Source organism: Alosa alosa, chromosome 20 (genome assembly GCF_017589495.1).
Source record: "Alosa alosa isolate M-15738 ecotype Scorff River chromosome 20, AALO_Geno_1.1, whole genome shotgun sequence".
Classification (NCBI taxonomy): domain Eukaryota; kingdom Metazoa; phylum Chordata; class Actinopteri; order Clupeiformes; family Clupeidae; genus Alosa; species Alosa alosa.
Window position 1 is genome coordinate 18,683,110 of NC_063208.1, and position 19,923 is coordinate 18,703,032.

At 42.9% G+C, this 19,923-nt stretch overlaps 1 protein-coding gene across 3 annotated transcripts in view; it reads right to left on the bottom strand.

The window, feature by feature from the left end:
* Positions 1-2,180: 2,180 nt before the first annotated feature.
* LOC125284853 (nuclear factor of activated T-cells, cytoplasmic 1-like) overlaps positions 2,181-19,923 on the bottom strand; it is a 31,512-nt gene continuing 13,769 nt past the window's right edge. The window contains exons 7-10 of one of the 3 annotated variants that reach the window (XM_048228991.1): positions 15,120-15,175; positions 12,767-12,899; positions 9,942-10,601; positions 2,181-4,138 (exon numbers count right to left, since the gene is read on the bottom strand). In XM_048228991.1, the coding sequence (XP_048084948.1) occupies positions 4,083-4,138; positions 9,942-10,601; positions 12,767-12,899; positions 15,120-15,175 (905 nt within the window). In that variant the 3' untranslated portion in view covers positions 2,181-4,082. Of the gene's footprint in view, positions 4,139-9,941; positions 10,602-12,766; positions 12,900-15,119; positions 15,176-19,923 lie in introns of those variants that run through there. The other 2 variants (XM_048228992.1, XM_048228993.1) reach the window with 2 other exon arrangements.

A 19,923-nucleotide genomic window follows, 5' to 3' on the forward strand; every position in this document is an offset into this window, starting at 1 on the left:
CCAAGGTATTTAAAACTTGTGACTCTCTCTACAGGTTGCCGGCTGATCATTAGTGGGGTGTAACTGTAGTTCTGCTGCTGCCTTCTGTAATCCACTACCATTTCCTTGGTTTTATTGATATTCAGTGTCAAGCTGTTAGATTGACACCACAGTGCCACCTCATCAACCTGATCCAAGTAGAGCTGTTCATTGTTGTTACTAATCAGGCCCAAGATCACTGTGTCATCTGCAAACTTGATGATGGAGGTATGACTATTGGCAGTCCCAGAACACGCAGTTATGTCAAAAATGCACATGAAGATTTGATGTCCAAGTGGATATGGGCATCGGAAATGTGTCAAATTTGCTGGATCACTTGAGTTCAGAAAGTAATCCATTTGCCATTGAAGCTGAATATCTCTCAAAAGAAATTAATCCCTGTCCACAAAAAAAAAAAAAAACTTCCAAGGCAGTGAAGAGTTATGGACCTTAAGGAAAAAAACAGGCAATTTTACAAGTTTTTAAGAATTATGGAACAAGTTAGAGAAGCGACAGATGATGTACAAGGTGTTTTATACAAGACATACTGATACAATCAATTAAAGCTACAGTTGGCAAGATTTTCTGATCATATTCACTTAATCCGACACTATGCTCCGACAGAACAACATAAATCAGCCGGTTTTAGAAGAAAACTCGCACCTCTATCTTCACCTAGAGCTTGTTATTTGTTGTGCAAAAATCCACAGCTCCTGGTTCTTCTGGTCCAATCAGAGCAGGGCTGTGTGAGATCTGACTGTCAATCACAGTCTGGTGCAGTCTGGTGCGCACTGACGAGCACAAACTCAATGAGAGGGTGCTCGGTGGTAGTGGGGGAGGGGCATGAGAGTTGTAAACATTCAAAATTTTGGCTCCTCAATCTGTCCCCTCAATCTGTCAGATGTGCCAAGTTTTTTTTAACATGTATATAATGCAAACTAGAACATCAGATAACCTCAAGAGATCCTGATTTGACTCGGTCCCATTCATCATACTTGCCTGAATGATTTGAATGGAGCGAATTGATTTATGGTGCTGAAACATTTTGGTTTGGATTATTTTGCATGCTCTCTAATAACATGGCACGCAACAGTGTGAGAAACAAAATCATTAAGATTGATGTATCTGTCTTGTGAAACTACAACTAAATATTATTTGATGGGGTTTAGGATAACTATGGAGAACGTTGATTTATCTTTGAAATGTTGGTAGTCATGCTCATAAGTTTACATACCCTGGCAGAATATATGAAATATTGGCCAGTTTTTTGAAAATATGACTGATCACAAAGAAAACCTTTTATTTAGGGATAGTGGTCAGGTGAAGCCATTTTATCACATAACTGTGTGTGCCCAATAATAATGACAATTGAAATGACTATTATGGGTAAGTTTCCTCATCTATGGCATTGATTGTAATTGTGTAGCCTACAGTATAAATAGTCAATGAGTTTCATAGCACTTATGGACCTCTGCACATTTGCAGGAAAAGGTAGTTGAACTGTATAAAACAGGAAAAGGATATACAAAGACATCCAAAGATTTGAAAATGCCAGTCAGAAGTGTTCAAAGTCTGATAAAGAAGTGGATAATTAGTGGTTGATACCAAGTCATGGGCAGGCAGACCAACAAAGATTTCAGCCTCGGGATGGAAAGAAAAAACCTCAAGCTTCTTCAGATGAAATACAGGATTCACTGCAAGAAAGTGATGTGACTGCTTCAGTCAGGTTTCCAGAAACAAGCCAGTACTGTGCTAGTTCCGCAAAACAGTACCTAGACGAGCATCAGAACTTCCAGAACAAAGTCAGTTGGAGAGCAAAATTGAGAGAGTCATAAAATGCTTCTCTAGAACCCAACCTTTGTTGCTAGGACAGGATTTATGCAGGTCTGCATTTGATGAGAATTCCTTCATTAACACTACCGTAATTTCCCAACTAGCCGCGGTTTATACATAGATTTTGCAAAATTTATTCAGCTATGAGGTTAATACATGGGAGCAGTTAATATGGTCTAAATATGGTTTTGTTTTTTTTAACTTGCATAAAACACTACCCTGCGGCTTATACACAATGCGGCTAATACACAGGACATTACTGTATTACACAGCATTACACAGACGGATGACGTTCAAAACACGGTACAAAATGTACACATTTCTCTCCATTAGAGTATATTGATTTTATTTGAATTAACATCATGTCAAATGATAAAATGTTGCTATTTTACAAGGCGTGAGAGGACAGATTCTTGTTTTTTACAATGTAAAGTGCAAACAGTCTTTTCAAAGATGTCCACCTGTGAAATCTTTGGCATCAGTTGTACAAGTCAGCTGCATTGTTTGGTAATGAAGAAAAACAAAACTGATATGGACATTTTTTTCTTGTTATGACAACTACTGAAATCAATCTTAACTGAATATAATCTCTTGCAGTACTTTGAACTAACCAAACATGTATAGAGTGTTTGCAATCACAGAGAGCACTGATGTGACTTTATACATTCTTGGGTGCATTATTTGCAACAGCATAATTGCCAAAGACTATTTGCTGGTAAATAATAATTGAGTAATTTTATGTCTTTGAATTATCCACTTAAGGAAGAATAGTGTAGTACAAAATTGTGTAAAAATGACATAAAAAAGACATAAATGTCATACACATTACAAATATTCATATATTTGTAGCTTCATATATGGATTAAAAGATGTAGAAAAAATGCAGAGGTTTATATTAGCACAGCAGAGGACACAAATGGCCCTCTCCTTGAAAATATGCTCAGTCTCAGTCTTAGAAAAGAAAGAATTCGACTACAAATAAGAGCTAAAGCATGCGTTAGTCATGTCTGAGACATTACTTCCAGTCATAAGCCTTCTGATTTTTTTGCACTACCAGTGCAAGTCACAAGAGGACGCTCAGTGACAACCACCACAACTATGTCTTCCCTCTCTCATGTTATGCAGTGCACCATATTGTGTGGCCTGTGCCCTCCTGTATAGTTCAAGCAAGCGTTCCCTTTTAGATACATATTGCGATATACACACTTAAGAGTCACGATCAATGGTTCTGGTCCGAGGCCCAGAAGTTAAGGCACAATTGATGAAATGTTTAAAAAAAAATTGTTTTGATGTTATTGGTAGAACATTTTCACTGAAAACATTCAAATGTTTAAAAAGACACTTGTGGATCTACAGATTTCTTCAATGTGTCTCAAACATGTGCTGTGAATGTATATCACACTTGACAATTCCAGTTACTTACTAAACATTTCTAACACTACTCTTACTAGTAGCCATGTCATTGCAATCTCAACATCTCCCAACATCATCCTCTGCTGGTACATAAGAAATTAGCAGGTCAAGGGCACCTGCAAATGGATCTCATAACACTTTGTCAGTTTCTTCCTTAATAAGAAAAAGATTAAATGAAATAATAAATTAATACCTCAAAAGAAGTTACATTTTAAGTAAATGTGAAATTTCCAAAAAAAGTAGAAAAGGGAAAAAAATCCAGTTTATTCTTCAGCTGTGTATGAATATCTAGAGGAAAAAAGTTCAAACATAAACATTAATGATGGAATGGCAATATCACAAAGATCTCTAGCAAAAGCTTCTGCCAAAATATTGCTGAGATTATGGCCATTATATCATCAAGGTGAGTTGTTTCCACAAGTCAATTATATCTTGTTTCTCCTGCCTGAATGGGTGCTCTAATGGGCATCTTTTAAAAGCACTTCAGCTTTTTTCAGAAATAATTTTTTTGGATGATTGATCATACATTCAGCCATAAAAAACATTTAGGATTGATAATAATTTAAATTCTGCGATGACAGAAAAGATAGAAAAGAAACAAATAAAAGTCAGTTCTTGGTCCAGTTGTCCTTTTAGGCAATAATTTCCAGTATTGCTTAATTTTTCTTGTATAGGAGGTCTGAATTTGGTTGTAAAGGCTCCATTTGGACTTGTTTGTGCTTGGGTAGCAATGCAGGGCAGGTTGATGAGTATGGAATTTTCTTTCAAGTTCATCTGGGTCCATGTTAGCCCCTGTGTCCTTTGATGCCTCTCCAAAACTATGCATGGCTGTGGACAGTGATACTCGATAGATCATTCCGAATGATTTCATTGACTGTGGATGAAACACAGATAACAACATATTTTTAAGTCCAGAGTGTGCTGACATTTGATACTGGCATATCATTTAAACTTTAATCAATCAACAACAACAACAACATATTTAAATATAAATAGTCAAATTGAAGAACTGCTCTCTCGTCAATAAACCATAATCTCAGCAATATACTGTAGTGCATTTTATGAGCATTAAACCTGTTAAACCATTAAACCTGTGCATAATTTCAACATTCATTCAACCATTTGTCCATCCATCTTCCCTTGTAGCCAAATGAGGAGTGTGAACTGATGTCCACTTGTTTTTCAGAGACTAATCGTCTATATCTACCCCCACACTCCTCCTTCTCACTCTCTCCTTCCCTTCTGCTTCTTCCTGCCCTCTGCCACTGCTCGGGTTCTCACACACTGCTGCGGTGACCGCATGCGTCCCTATCTGCTGTGTTCTTTGGCTTGCCTTGGAGAGGAAATGACCCAAGGAGTGGATCGAGAAGCCCGAGCGGGAACCCAGTGCTACACAAACAGTCCTCCTCCACACATGGCGCCGGACAAGCACTGGAGATGGGGCAAAGGCTCTGCATATACTGTAGCGACAGGGTGTACAGTTAGCAGTGGGGGGCATTAATGCATTTCAGTTCCACACTTGTTTGATAAAAGAAAAGATGGATAAGCGGCTAAGAGATGTTAAGTTGATGTTAAGCAATGTTAAGTCTCCTCATAAAGTAAGTCATTTCACAGTCATTTGTCTGTAGACATTAATGATAGCCTAGGGCTGAAACATGTCGATCTGCTTGACAGGTTTCATTAAAGCAAGTTAGAAGATATACGGTTGAGGGGGTGATTTGTTCATTTAACTTTAAACATGTTTTGAAGTAAAACAAGTGTCTTTTTAGAGGCCTTGACAGATAAACCTAGGCACTGCCCTATTTGCCAGTGGAATTCAATTAGACTTAAAATTACTGATACACTGTTCCTCGAACCTAGTAGTGCAACTACTGTTGTACATTATCAGGCTCCTCGACTCCATATCCATGTCAAAACAGAGCATTCCTCTGCTCTTAAAGCAACGGGTAAGCGGGTCACATTCTTAAACGTTGATGTCAATTACTGACAGGATGCTCTCAGTATTGTGAGACATTTGCCCCCGTCTTCCACAACTCCAGATGAACAGGAATTCTGTGTAGGTGAACTGCTGATTGAAGGATGAAGCTTCACCAATCTCTTCCTTAGTGACTCATAATAAAAATAGGACATGCAGTGCCATACCATGCGTCAGGATATTCTCAGGCAATCGACCACAAATGTTATCCGATCAGGTTTCATGGCATAAAACATTGGCATTGCTATGACCACTGCGACTGAATTTAAATCAATATGTTCCCCAGAACTTAAGGGAGTGCTTTTCCTATTCAAGTCTTTATGGAAACCCATGTCTGGTCAACATCTTTCTGGTCAACATTATTTCAACATTATTTTCAAGGCCAATTCCAACAAAGGCATACCAATTTAATTTCCTGGTGACCTAACAGCATCAGGGCTTCACAAAAAAGACGTGGCAAAACCTGTTAAGGCAATGCTCTGGGAACTGAAACGAAAGGGCTGGGTGACCTTGAAGCACCGATGGCCTTTGGATCATCTGACCACCAAAACAGGAGCTGGTCTCTTTCGACTCGGCCCCTGGCTGGAACCTTCGTCTCGGCGCTCCCGCAGCGGAATTCCCTCTGAGTGAACTGTATCCCAGGGAGAAAAAGTAACACGTGGTGGCGTGGGTGGGATGGGGTGGGGTGGGGAAGGGGAATTAGAAAAGCAGGAATTCCCTTCCAGTGGGCCGCTGAAACAATAGCCACCCAGATTTTTTTTTTTTTTTTTCGTTGGCCGCCATGGTCTTGGCCGCACCCTTGGTGACCTCCGCCTGACACTGCCTCTAACCAGCCACTTTGCAGAATGTGTGTGTGTGTGTGTGTGTCTGATCAGCTCGAGCTTTCAGTGAAAATGAGATGCTAATTCACAGTGCATTAAGGTCCAGAGAAAACCACTGTACCAGCGTGGTTCAAATGAGAGGTAGTGATTATCTCCTTTAACCTTCATCCCTGTGTAGGTGAGGTAGCCTCTCTTAGTCAACCCAATTAACTGCCCCATAGAATCATACACAGGATATATTTTGGAAGGAAGACGTGCTAGTTGAACTACGGAGTCCTTCAATTGCCCATTCAATTGCCCAAGTTCAGCTAATCACTTTGGTGATTAAATATCATGATGTGGTGTTCCAGGAGACACTACTTAGGCCTTTTGGAGCATCACATTCCATTTTTTATGCTAAACAGATGATCTACTGTTAAACTGTCTTGTTCAGCCATCAGCATATGTGCCACAAATCACTGTCATAGAACAATAATCTTCTTGACACTGAAGAGCACAATGTGAGTGTGTATGAGTGCTTGCATGTGTCTGCTGGATTGATCTTGGGTGCTGTCTTTATTACCGACTGTCTCCACTGCTGTCTGATCAGTGATCTCAAAAACAGCCCAACTGCACTTGGCGTTTCAGCGACACACAGTACAGATCCTCGGCCAGCTTTCTCGTTCCATTTATAATTGTAAAAAGTCCTGACACCAGGGATGACGGCAGATCCCAAACCAGCTGAATGAGAGCAGAGAGCCACTGGGCTTCCTGTTCGGGCAACCATCTGTTGATATGTGTTGCCATGGGAAACATTTTATGCCACTGCAACATTTCATATTAGAGTTCTAATTAGAAAGCTTTGTATTTTTGTAAGCACATAGGGTCACAATTAATGTTACTCACGGTTAAAGAGACAGAACCCAATATATCCCCCTTGACCTGCATGGTATTTGTATCTGGACATGGTATTTGTGATGGCGCTTAATGGCAAGCAAGTATTAGTTATCAGTTAGGCCAGAGTCCATGAAAATTTCGCAAGTGTATGCAAAAATGCCCAAAGAGGGGAGTTGCTAAGCGACTGCTTCTCTAGTAGAGAAACAAATACATGGTACACAAACACCAATCACTGCAGTTGTTTATTTTGTCCAGCGCATTTATTTCAGTTGGAAGTTCTATTCTAGCCACTGTCTTGAGTGGAGCGGGGCACCAAACATTAATCTGCTCAATATGTCTGAAATTTCCCCTTGAATAATAGCTATTAAATAGTTCATCAATTATCAGTGGATACAGTGTATGTGTTTTGAATTATGGTGCAAATGTGAGCAAAATTCCAGCAGTCCCTGCAGCCATGAACCCTAGAACCCCCGGCAGCCTGACGTCAAGCATTCCACCATATGCAGATCCACAGAGTGGACCAACAGCGTTGAGGTGGCAGCAGCAGCAGCACTTTGTGTTGGAAAAGTGGGCACCTCCCAGCCGGATGTGGATGTGAAGTAATCCAGGAATGCGTTTTCCGGCACGGGGCTGGTGTAAGCAACAGGTGTTTGTGTCCGATAGCGGCCGAGCGGACGGACTCGTCTGATCTCGGCACACAGGAAGCAGTGGCGAGATGAGGAACTTCTAAACAATCACCCGCGGAGTGCTGTTAACCTCGTTAGGCACTCCACTGTGACTATGGTCTCATGCGCGCTAATTGTTGTTGCCGTCAAGGTCACGCCGCACCCCTTTGGTGCCAAAGAAATGGCTAAATTAATTGAGCAGAAACGTATACAGAACTTAAGAAAAGACAATGACTGTCTGTCATTTGACAACTTGTGCCTAGGCACAGAATGGATTCCTTACAATTCAGTGAATTCACCCATAAATGGATCCATACACCAGTTTTGGTCAAACTCTTGTTGTGACTTCTCTGAATGATTGCTGTCAAACAGCTACAAAAACACAAACTATGATGAACCAGACAAACGTCAGCAAAGGTATTGGCAGGGTAAATGCACCCTTAATTTGTCTCGAACTGAGTTGTTTGATGCATGTCTGCACAAAGGAATGAAAACAGTCCAAATTATTTTTGAATGAGTCGCAGATGTTTGAAAGAAAGTGAAAGATAAACAGTATATTTAAGAAACAAATACTCTAGACACTTCATGTGGTTAACATGAATGAGTGCTCTGAAAATACTCCTAGACTGCAGCAAATTCAATCAACGGTAAACTAAAGCTGCATAAACAAAGGCATCATTCAAGAAAGTCACCGCTACTAATGTTACATTGAAGTCGATATCTGAGCTTTGGGGCCACCTTATTGCATCTGTGATAAAAATCTCTGGACCTTCACAGTCTCTCTCTCTCTATAGCTCTCATTTGACATGTGAGGTGCTGATCAAGCAAGTCACTGCAGTTAATCTCTTTCATTTGTTCCAGACCAGTCACCTTTGGGACTTTTACATGCTGTATAATAATAAATGTGTACGCCACACTGCACAAAAATGCACACCGCCCTACATCAACTGTAACCATTTTAAGGATGTATTAAAAAGTAGAAGATGGAGAATGAAACCCAAGAACATGCTTGAAGAAGTCAGTTAGAAAATAGTGAAGACTGATTACATTGTGTAACTACTCTATTCCTTTTATTCTGATTACATTGTGTAACTACTCTATTCCTTGCCTTCTCTCTCTGATTGAAAATTATGCCAACATACTTTTGCACTTTATTAGACAGCTTTCAATGAAAGTATTTATTAGACAGCTTTCAATGAAAGTAAGACACCTGGAAGATGAATATACTATATACCAGAAAGTAACTTTGTCAGTACCATCTATAAAAGCAATGGCCATCACTCTGCCCTTTCCTGAGAGCAGTTTGCCCATAAACACCAAAGGTTTTGTGGAGAGACACCTAATATTTTTGCGACCAAAAACCAAAGTCGTTTTTTTCCACCAATACATGCATTGGTTGTAAGCTTCTTCCCCCTGCTCACAATAAAGCTATCTCCACTGCAATGTGCAAGAATAATCTCTGGAACTGTTCACTGCGGACCCTTCACAAAATGAAGGAAAGAAAGAAAGAAAGAAAGGCAGAGAGGAAGGGGGTTTAGAGGAAAAGCGACTGTTAGATCATGCCTTGAACAGTGCGTAAACTGAGAACGTAATCCCTGTGTATCTGCCCCCTGCTCACCGCAGGCTTTTACTGCTCTGGCTCCCACTCTACTGGATCCCCACTCTGGCCCTTTACTCTCCTCTGGGGCCGCGGCCAAAACCACGCCGCCCGGTCCATATATGCTTTATGGTAGCGTCCCCCCCACCCCCATCTCTCCATTGCACAGCTAGCTCCTGGAGCAGACCTCGACTCGGAGGCCCTCGGCCAGGATTCGTAAGCATTTCCATCAGGAGGGATGTTTGGGAGTCTCTCGAAGGGCATTCTGAGAGAACGGTGGACATAGATCTTCAAATGTATGGGGAGTAGGGGGGTCCTGGTGGAGAGTAATTGGGGAAGGGAGGGGGGCGTATTAAGGGGCTGGTGATTCCAAAATAATTCTCTGTTTGGTCCCCTGAGTGATTAGATTGGTATCATACAGAACGGGATGACAATGACTCATAATTCCACCAGAGCTTCTGGGCACTGTAGTTACGAAATGACTTCGGTTTCTAAACAATGAGCAGATAGAGAAGGCTTCGACAAGGGGGATGTGAATAGCAAAGGAATACTTGCTGGTAAATGGTTGTTGAGCTACAGAAGGACAGTGCAAGTTATACATATGGACAGTGTGCATCATACATGTTATCATTGTACTAGTTGCTGGTTGAGCAGCTGATAGGTTATTGGTGCCATATAATCTTCAGAGCCCTCTTCTAGCGATGACGTCTAATGCATGTTATGGAGTTCGAGGTTCCACTCACCATCATCCAGGTACATCTGGTCGAGCTCCTGAGGCTCCTGCTTGATGCTGACGGCCAGTGTGGAGGGGCTCCCCTGTTGGGGCAGGAAGGTGGACGGGCTTCTCCTGGGCGACCCCTTGGGTGGCTGTGGGGAGACAGAGGCAGGCACCTCGTGTGCGGGGGCGTGGGACGGGGACAGGCTGCTGAAGGGGCGCTCTGGCGTTGAGGCAATGACAGCGGGGGAGAGGTGTGGCGCGGAGACCACCCGCGGGTGGAAGAGAGCGGACTGCTGGTAGCAGGCGGCGGCCGTCGCCTGGATGGCCGACACTTGTGCGGCGGAGGCCGTGGCCGGCGGAGGTGTGGGTCCTGCGGGCGGCTGGGGGGAGCCGAGCAGCAGCCCTTTGGGGAAGTGCGTGGGCGACAGGTCGTGGAGCTTGGGGCTGCCACTGAGGGACGAGCTGGAGACGGGGGAGGACAACGAGGACTGCTTTCCTCCGAGACGCTGGGGGCCGGCAACGCCAAATGGCCCTGCCGTGCCGGGCCTCGGGTCAACAGGCATCGCGGCGGTCAGCACCTGCGGGGAGTAGTAAGGCTTCGAATGCAAAGGGAAGCCAGGTGCATGCTGGGTACACAGCTGAGGGAGCTCATAGTCATCATGCGGCTCTGTTTTTATAGTTGGAACTACAAAAGAAAGAAAAGAACAATATCTCTGTAGAGTCGGATGAAGGGATAAAAGATAAAAGAAAAACTAATCTGACGCACCATGTTTTGGACATATATGGTAAACCTTCAATTCTAGTGCTAGAGCGGGTCAAGTTGAGTCACAGACACAGACTTCTACAAAAGAGCCCTGTTCAAACCAAACATCACATTCTACTCTAGTAATTAGGAATCTAAGCAATACTAATGAATATGCCCATGTTTAGAGATGACCGGCCTCAGTGAGCGTGTGCAGAGACATGGGCGGGTGGCTTGGATACCGGTGGCCAAACAAACAGCCGCTCATCAATGGGCCTGTGTGTCCGAAGCAGTGAGTCGCCCGCGCCCAATTGAAAACATTTGATTTGAAAAAAAAAAATGGATGAATCACCACCACAAGGCTTCTAGTTGCTTCCAAAAATGAAAAAACCCTATTTCCCTTGGATCTTTTCTTACATCTGTATACAGATACATGTGTCAAATGCTGAATATGTGGCCAAAACAGAAGCTATTTGGATTGTGTATGAATACTCAGTCGTTTTGGAGAATGTTTGAGTCAAAGTTTTAAGTTTACTGGCAAAAACTTCCAATCCGGCTTAAAAGCATCTCTCACATGGCCTTATCTATAATATTTACATCTCGGCGAGAGAGAGAGAGAGAGAGAGAGAAAAAGCAACACTCCACGTTTCCTTAGTTTAGATCAAAGCTGTTTTTGCTTTCCTTTCATGAACCACCGACCAAACCACATCCACACGCAGAGGGACAGAAGCTTCCAGTTCTATGAAATATCGTGTCAACACCACCTGAGAATGAGAGAACTCACAGTCACCCTAACTGGCTGGTGAAAAATAGAAACCAGACGCTTATTAATAGTGGCAGCAGGCGGAAAAGAGGAAGTTGAGCGGGACCCACGTAGAGACACGCTAACTAGCGGGCGGCTACGAAAGCTTTTATCAGCGGCGCAGGAGTGAGCGTTTGTGTTGTTCGATTTTTGACAGCTATGAATAATAGATCGGTTGCATGAGATTAATTAGCACAGGCTAACTAGGAACCTTTTCATTGACCATAGCACAACACTGGCAATGAGTATAAGTACAAAATAAACTCCCTGAAGTGGGGACTGGCTGATATCAACTACACCCTCAAAGAAAAAAAGACAAAGCCAGAACCTTCAGTGTATTACTTTACTGTGCCAATATGAAGGGTTTTGTACAATCAAACCACAATAACTGTACTCAAAACAATCTGGGATAACATTTAGTGACATAACTCACCACTGTTTGTTCTGGACATTAGCTCAGTTGTGGTTCTGTATTCCATCAATTTCCATTTATTAATCCATTCATTAAATAAATGCTGTAGCTAAATACTATCAAAAAGGGTTTAATGATGGTGCTTAATATTGCTGAATGTTTGTTGAAGGACTGTTAGACTGTAAAGCCTTACAAACCCAGAAACCCTAATGTAAAGCGTAACGGTAGGCCAGAAATCTTATAGAAAATACACATCTCTCCTACTAGACTTCCCAAGTTTCCTTCCTCTTCCTTGAGGCACACACAAGGGGACACCATTAGGGAGTTCAACCCAGAGCCACAGTAGGCTCTAAGACGAGCCTATGAACCTCTCCACTGTGTCTGAAGCCTCAACCCTGAGGCCGCTGGGCGCTGGCCTTCCAACTTTGGCTATGGTGTTATTTCATCTGGCAATCCAATTCACATTCCCATATTAGAGCCCCACCCAAGCAATGGCCTATTAATGCTCCTATAGCCACTCTACCAGGTATGGAAAAGACCAAGTTTAATGGTGGTGCTTTTATAACAATGGAAACATTCTCCACTTTTTATTTTGTTCTTTTCTTAAAAACTCAAGTTCAGAATAGCGCTTAATGGAGATATTCTTAAAAAATCTCAAAACACCAAATAAATTGTGTAATGGGAAGCATGGAACAACAAAAGTAAATGATTTACCAAATAAAATCATGGGTAATAATGTGTGGAACAACAATTCATCCATTACTCAAGTGACTAATGGGTTTCAATGTGTGAATAATCATTTAAAAACACAATCTAGAAATGAGGCAAATGGACACCTGACAGAAGTGCTAGTTTGAAGCTACTAGAAGAGGTTAGAGAGAGGTTCATGTTTACCTTTGGGTGGCAGATAGGTGAAGCGCTGGCACTGACTCCTCCTGCGTTTGCCGTTGCACACATAGAAGCTCACAGACACCGGGCTGGCAATATTCTGGTTCCTATAAGTAGGTACTTCTACCAACAAGCTTGTCTGCAACACAAACAAGTAAGCAAAAAATGTTACTGTGTGTAGATCATAAACAGACATTTTTCAGTTTTAATATTTTTTTCCCATACTTGATATCTAATTGTTGGGATTACATGACAAAATTCAAAATACACCATCTATGAACCAAATATTAACTGGAACCAATTAAAAACCAGACCTTTCATGTTGTGTCAGCCATTGTTTCAATAATTGGAGCCATGTGAGTCATTCAGTAACTTGCTGAAATTTTTGTGTCGCGGATTTGTAAATATTTGTAAAGTTCCCACAGTTAAAATCCAAACCACTGATTACAATGTTGTACTGGATAAATCAGTTAGGCTACCCGGGGCTTTTAAAACTTTTTATTATGTGTATTTTATCTCCCCTTTTTTCCTGCATTGTATCTGAAGTCTGGTCAAATATGCACCCCGACCGAGAGGATGAGTCGTGCTTCACACGGCAGATGCTGCTGGCGTTTCCTGCACCGCCGCGTTCCCTGGCTCCGAGAGCGTCTCCTCGCCATCCAGACAGTTTGTTTCTCCAGCTCCTCACCCAGCTGTCTAACAGCCTTTCCCACACCGGACCAGACAGGCCTGAACTTCCCTAGCAAATGTCTGCGCTGCTGCGCTGCACAGGCCAAGTAAGTTGGACCATCTTTAAACTTAAAAAGCTAAAAAAAAAAAAAAATCAAAAACCCAGTGAGATGGGATTGATACAAGAGCTGCAGAAGCTGGCCATGAGAAGTGAAGTCCGCTATCTGGAGGACATTACGGATGAGCGATGGACGCATGATGAGATATTGAGTGAGGCCTGACTGAGCCAGATCAGAAGTGTTGTCGGGTCATTCTAACTCTCCGAGGTGAAAACACTGATCTATGATCTGTCAGAGGTAGTCAGGAGAGATCGGTGCTTTGCAAAGTTGGAGGGAGTTCCAGATGAAGAAAGACATATTATGTGATACTAAGTAAAGGTGAACAGAGCCAGATACAACTGCTCTGCTGGTCAGAATAGATACCTCTTAATGGTTAAGCTGGGTCAAGGCAAAAGTTTCTGTTTAAATGAGGCCCTGGAGGAGCTTGCGGTCATATAAATTACTATAGGGGGATAGATACAGGATGGACATAGTCCATTAAACATGTTTTATGATTCAAGGACTATTTTCAAACCTGAACCCTTATACTTCAGGCTACATGGACACCAAGTGAACTCCAAAATGCCTTTTCTATCTTTTCCTTGTCCAACATTTCTGTTAGAGAATGGCAGGTCATTCCACTAGCCATGAAAACATCTCACACATTAGGACACTTTAGTGAATAGGTATAATCCAAACAGCATTGAAATGTAGGGAGAAAACCTCACTTCAACCCTGTGGGAAGGCATTAAGGCTACATTCACACAAAGACTCCCATCTGCCTGCGACCAGGAGGACAATGTGGAGATTAGCTTTGGCTAGACAGATGCTGCAATGTTGTTTAAAATGGGCCCGGTCCAGCATGCCTGAGCCAGGTGTAAATGGACCGATAGTTTGCAGCCAGACGTGTTGTAACGGCTTTCGCTCAGCCAGAGTAGATATAGACTGGGGCGGCGAGGGGGGGGTATCGGGGATTTGGAGCAGGTGCAAAGACTTCAGCGCACACAGACGCTGTCTAATCCACTCTTGTGCCCCCCTCCCCTCAGGTCTGAGAGAGGGGCTTGCTGATGAGTCAGCCTGTCAGGGAGCGCTGGCCTCCAGGTGTCTCGCATCACCCTGAGTCTTCCCCTCAGACAGAACTGGAAAAAAATGTTTTTGCCCCCCCCCCCCCTCTCTCTTTCTCTATCTCTCTGTCTGTCTCTCTCTAATTTCTTTTCCAACTGCTCCCATGATAATTATTTCTCCAAAGATTCTGTCAATCCTACACCAAGTTTCCTCCCTCGGTTATACTATAAGTCCTATATACCTTTGTCAAATCAGCAGGTCTTGAATATAGTACAGAATCACTTTAAAAACAGATAAGCAGTCTAGTGACACATTATTTAAGGTGAATGTGATGCTCCTTTAGTTCACAGGCTATGACTAAAGCATGATGAAAATATGGAATGTGATTTTTGGACACCATAAGCACATTCATTCTCAATTTGGATTTGATAGGCTAGTATGACAAGTTCGAGCTTTGAGAGAGCACTTGGACTCCTCAAACAAATCTGCATGAAGATGAATGAATTAATTGAGGTAGAAAGGCTTACCGATTTGGAGGCTTCCTTGTCAACTTTGGCTTCCATCTCCCATATATGATTGCCATCTGTAAAAAAAAAAAACATACAAAATGGTTGATTCTGGTTATTTGTCAGCAACTATCAGTGTTCTGTAATAATAAGTGACTCAGAGAGAGGCCAAGTGCATGGAATTTATGAAAATATCAAAGTCAAAGTCAAATATTAGGATGAAAAACAGCTTAATGGCGTCTCGTCATGGAATAAGCCATCCTGAACAGATGAACTTCAAACCTCCTCACTGGACGTCATCAACCAGATGTTATTGCATGACAAACAAAACCTGCACATCAGTACCCGGCGTAAGGGTTCATGAAATAATGCACAACCAATTAAAAAGTAAAATAAATTGCTCTTTGAGTCCATTTCCAAACATCAATCATTTGTCATCCCCAATAAAATGCCTCAATGCAACCCTTTTTTTAGCCACAAATTGTGGCAACCGAATAACTGTCCCTTTTATCCTTCCAAAGCTGCACACCAACAGCCAGGGACAAAAGAGCTACTAAACGCTCATTTGCTATTTTTAGTGTCACTCGTCAGCAGGCTGGCTTTTTTCCTTAACTGGTTAATGAAACCACGTAAACCATCGCCTTTTGGGTCGCAGCATTGATGGGCTGGCAACATCTTAAATAGAACTGACATCATAACCATGTCTTCCATGTGAATGGAAGGGTGTCTGCAGACAACGCCAGGCTGACTGGTGGGCCTTAGTGATTTTGGGCTTGGTGTGTCTGTAGTGCCAAGGTGGCGTGCAGGAAGGGGTGAAACGTGTTGAGGAAAAAATTATCTTTTCATCTTCAATCGCTTAATTTATAAACCACACGGTGAATTATGATTGTGTCATAAGAGGATTTGAAGAGCTAGGTATTCATATATAACATAAGTACAAATGTTGATTTGTTACTAAGAAAGTTGTACAATATATTCTATCTAAGGAGTCTCTGAAGTACATGATGAGTTAACAGGGCTTCCCTACTAACCAAGACTTTCACTCAAAATCCATGCACATCTGAATAAATCCCTTCCAGATGCAAAGACAGGGCAGCCAGTTGTTGTGACAGCTGATGCTTGGTGGAGTCAACTAAACTGTAGGTGTTCTGCTTTGTGGCTAAATAAACATTAGAATTCCCATTTAAGAATACCTCCCAGGATTATAAGACACACATGAGGGTAGTCCTCACAATAGCAGTCCATTGTAATCACTGTCCTTCACTTGCAACGGTTAGTAAAATCGCTCATAAGTAAAAACTCTAATGAAAAGTAGATTGTTACTGAGTTTTTAGTTGTTCTGTGACAGAATGCCATCCCTCTCAGAGCAAAATCTACACATTTTTAAAGGATGGGTTTTTAAAAGACTTCTAGAGGATGTCTTGACCTCTTACCACAGTCAAGGCCTTAGGGATTGAGTTTTGAGTTTACAGATGAAGAGAGCTTGCTGTTTTCATCACTGTTTAAGCCATTTTCTTCAAGACAATTTGGGCCTTGCCAGGAAAAAATAAAGTTCTGTGCAAAATATTTTGCTTTTTGCGGATCCCCTATGGTGTCTTCCATGCGGGCCATATAGTTGAGTGCAGTAATGGGCATTCCATCACTTAAGTGTGTGGCTGGTGGGGGTGATGGACGAGGATCACAACATTAGTCTGTAATTTGTGGGAGCATCCACTTAATTTGTGGCCGTCCACACGTTAGATGTGGAGTTGAGGTTCACTGAGGCAGTGATGTGGCAGATCCCTTAGACTTCTCTCTTTCTTTCTCTCTCTCTCTCTCTCTCTCTCTCTCTGAAACCTCGCTCCTCCGACCTCCCCTGTCCTGCTCTGGGAATCCCTCCAGGAGGGAAACCTTAGAGCTGTAAGGTTGACGCGCCAGGGGTAAACATGTTTTTCTCTCATGTCGGAGCGATCATGCTGTGATTTAATAGCAGATGGTTTCAAAGTAGCGGCTGTGCGAAGCAAAATGCGAAGTATTTTTGATCTGCCACTGATGATTAATCTGAAATGAATCTTCCTTCTTTTGTTATATAACTCCTTCAAAAGTTATAGATATCAGTGTCAGCGAGAGTTCACAATTTTTTTGACGAGGCATAAATCCCAAACTCTGCCTGTTTGTTGCTTTTGGGTTTAATAACTGCTTTTAATATGGCTGGCTTAATGCAAAACACCATGGCACAACCAATGCTCTCACACTTCATGGCCTCCCTATTCCGTGCCACATCACTCCTTCTCATTCCTTTTCTTTGGCCCCTCACCAACGCCCTTTCTCCTCCTTCTCCTCCTCCTCCTTCCTCCCTCTCTCTCTCTGCTGGCAACTCTCCTCCCTCACTCTTGCATCCCTCGTTTTCTCTCTCCCACTCTCTCTCTCTCTCCCACACACACACCTCCCTCCTTACACAAATAACTGTGCCTGGTTCAGACACAACACAGAGTCTGTGCACGACTGTGGTAGGCAAGCAAGCAGGCAGGCAGGCAGGCAGGCAGGCACAGGGTTTGGGCTGAAGCAATCAGCCGGAGGGCAGGGAGTGTGTGTGTGTGTGTGTGTGTGTGTGTGTGTGAGTGAGTGTGGGTGGATGGGGGTGGTGGGGGAGGCTGGATGGTTGGTGGGGTTGGGGTAAGTCAACTGGGGCTACTGCGCCTGCTGTTTGTCATCCCTGGACCCTTGGGTGGAGCAGGGTAGAAGCAGAGAGGCTGAGATGGAGAGGCAGGCGGTGGGGTGGGGTGGGGGCAGTGCCTGGCTTTGAGGGGGGAATGAAACGCTCCCTTGTTTTGTCTAATTGGACCGGGGGAGAGAGAGCGGAGCTCGGCTGGTGCGGCTGCTGCAGCCTGAAACAGCAGGGGATGGAGCCCAAGCATAAACACACACACACACACACACACACACACACGTGTGTAAACACACATATACACCTATATTATGCACACTCACATCCTCAAAAGCACACAAATAGTGTATACACACACATAGTCATACACACCACTGGTTGACTAGTAGCAGAGAGGCCGTTGCTATGAATGGACTCTTTTGTCCTTGGCCATGCCACGCAGATGAGGCAGACGCACGCCAGTGTTGTCAAATGCCACCTACCCAAAAAACACACACGGGAACATACAAACACACACAGACACAGACACAGACACAGACACAGACACAGACACAGACACACACACGGCCCCCAAAGCCACTGTAATCACAGCTGAAACAAATTCACAGGCACAGCACACTTTTCTTTTTCAGGACTGGAGAAAAAAAAGCAAGACATGGGGACAGGGATGCGATCTCCTTGTCTTAATATTAAGGCTGAGGGATAATTGTTTTCAGTTTGCTTCTAGCTTTCTGCTTAAACCATCTCTGGGGAGAAATACATTATTGGGTTATTGTTTATGTAATTTGTTTATGAAAACGGGACGCTGTTGTGAAAGGCAAAGAGAGAGGCCAAGCCACAAAACCCATCTTAAGTTGTGGCCATCTTTCTCTATAAACGCTTAATTAAATCTTTAAAGTGACTTTGGCATAAAACAATGTGCTGACCTTGTACTCATGTGGATTTCGCCTGAAGATTGGGGAATTAAACCTGATACTCACAGGGTTTACAGCAAAAGTATTTCTCACTTTATTGTACAGTGCCCTCTATTTACTATGTAATTGCAGTGCCCAAATGGACTCCAGTGGTTGGTTTCAGTCGAAGACCTTGTTTGGAAAGGTATGCAGGCAATACTTGATAAGGAGTACTTTTTTCCACCATCACCAATGGAATTTTGGGACAAAATTTGATGTAACATAATTTTGCTCTAACTGGCGTGTCTCCTGAACAGATGGAACCCGGGTCCAACGCAGGCCCAGCACTTTCATGTCTTTACACGGTCACAATCACGCAGCCCTATCAGATTTCGGCCATGTTTGAAGTACATTAAGCCCGATACCACATGCCACATTTTCTTCAAAGAAACATGCTAACATATGTTGTTTTTTGATAGCCTAGCGCTGCCCGCCTGTTACTTTGAGTTCAGTTTTTGTTGGAATAAACTGAAATGAAGTTTACATCTGGTTATATCAGGCAGGTCTTTTGTGCTAAGATTAATTTCTTGCTCATGCCAGTGTGATTTTGTCATTCACAAAGTGCCGAAATCAACAATTTACTTTAAAGTGTAGGGTTGGACTTTCGTATTTCTACATATTGAAATAAATCAGCACTGCTTATCCAAAGCAATATAACACAGAGAATAATACATAAACACAATCCACATCCTTGTGATCATTCACTAGATCAACAAAGGCAACAAGAAAAAACAAACTTGAAGTGTGCTTTCTCACAGTGAATCACCACTCATCTGTTACCCTGGCAATATGACTCAGTTCACCACAGAGCCGGCTCTTGTCTCCTGATCACCACTTAGAGGACTTGGGTTCTCTCACAGACATGACCCCAGGCCAAAAATAACCAAGCCTGTCTGGGTTCACATCTCTCTCCCTCTCTCTCTCCCTCTCTCTTGAGTGTACCTGCCCAGGCCAGCTGTGTTGTAGTGCTCTGAAATGGTGGCAGCCGTCAGCTGTCAGCGCCCTTCACGTGACCTCTCTGTGGGGCCCTGAAGAATAATAACAATCTCTCTCTCTCTCTCTCTCTCTCTCTCTCTCTGGCCTGTTCTTCATCTCTCCCCCTCTCTTTCTCTCATTTCAAAGAGATACTGTATTTCTCCACTTCGCTCCCTGTTACAGCCAGCACAGCTCAGCTCACAGCGCTTCGCTGATTCCATTCCTTCCTCTCGCCTCCACACATATTTCA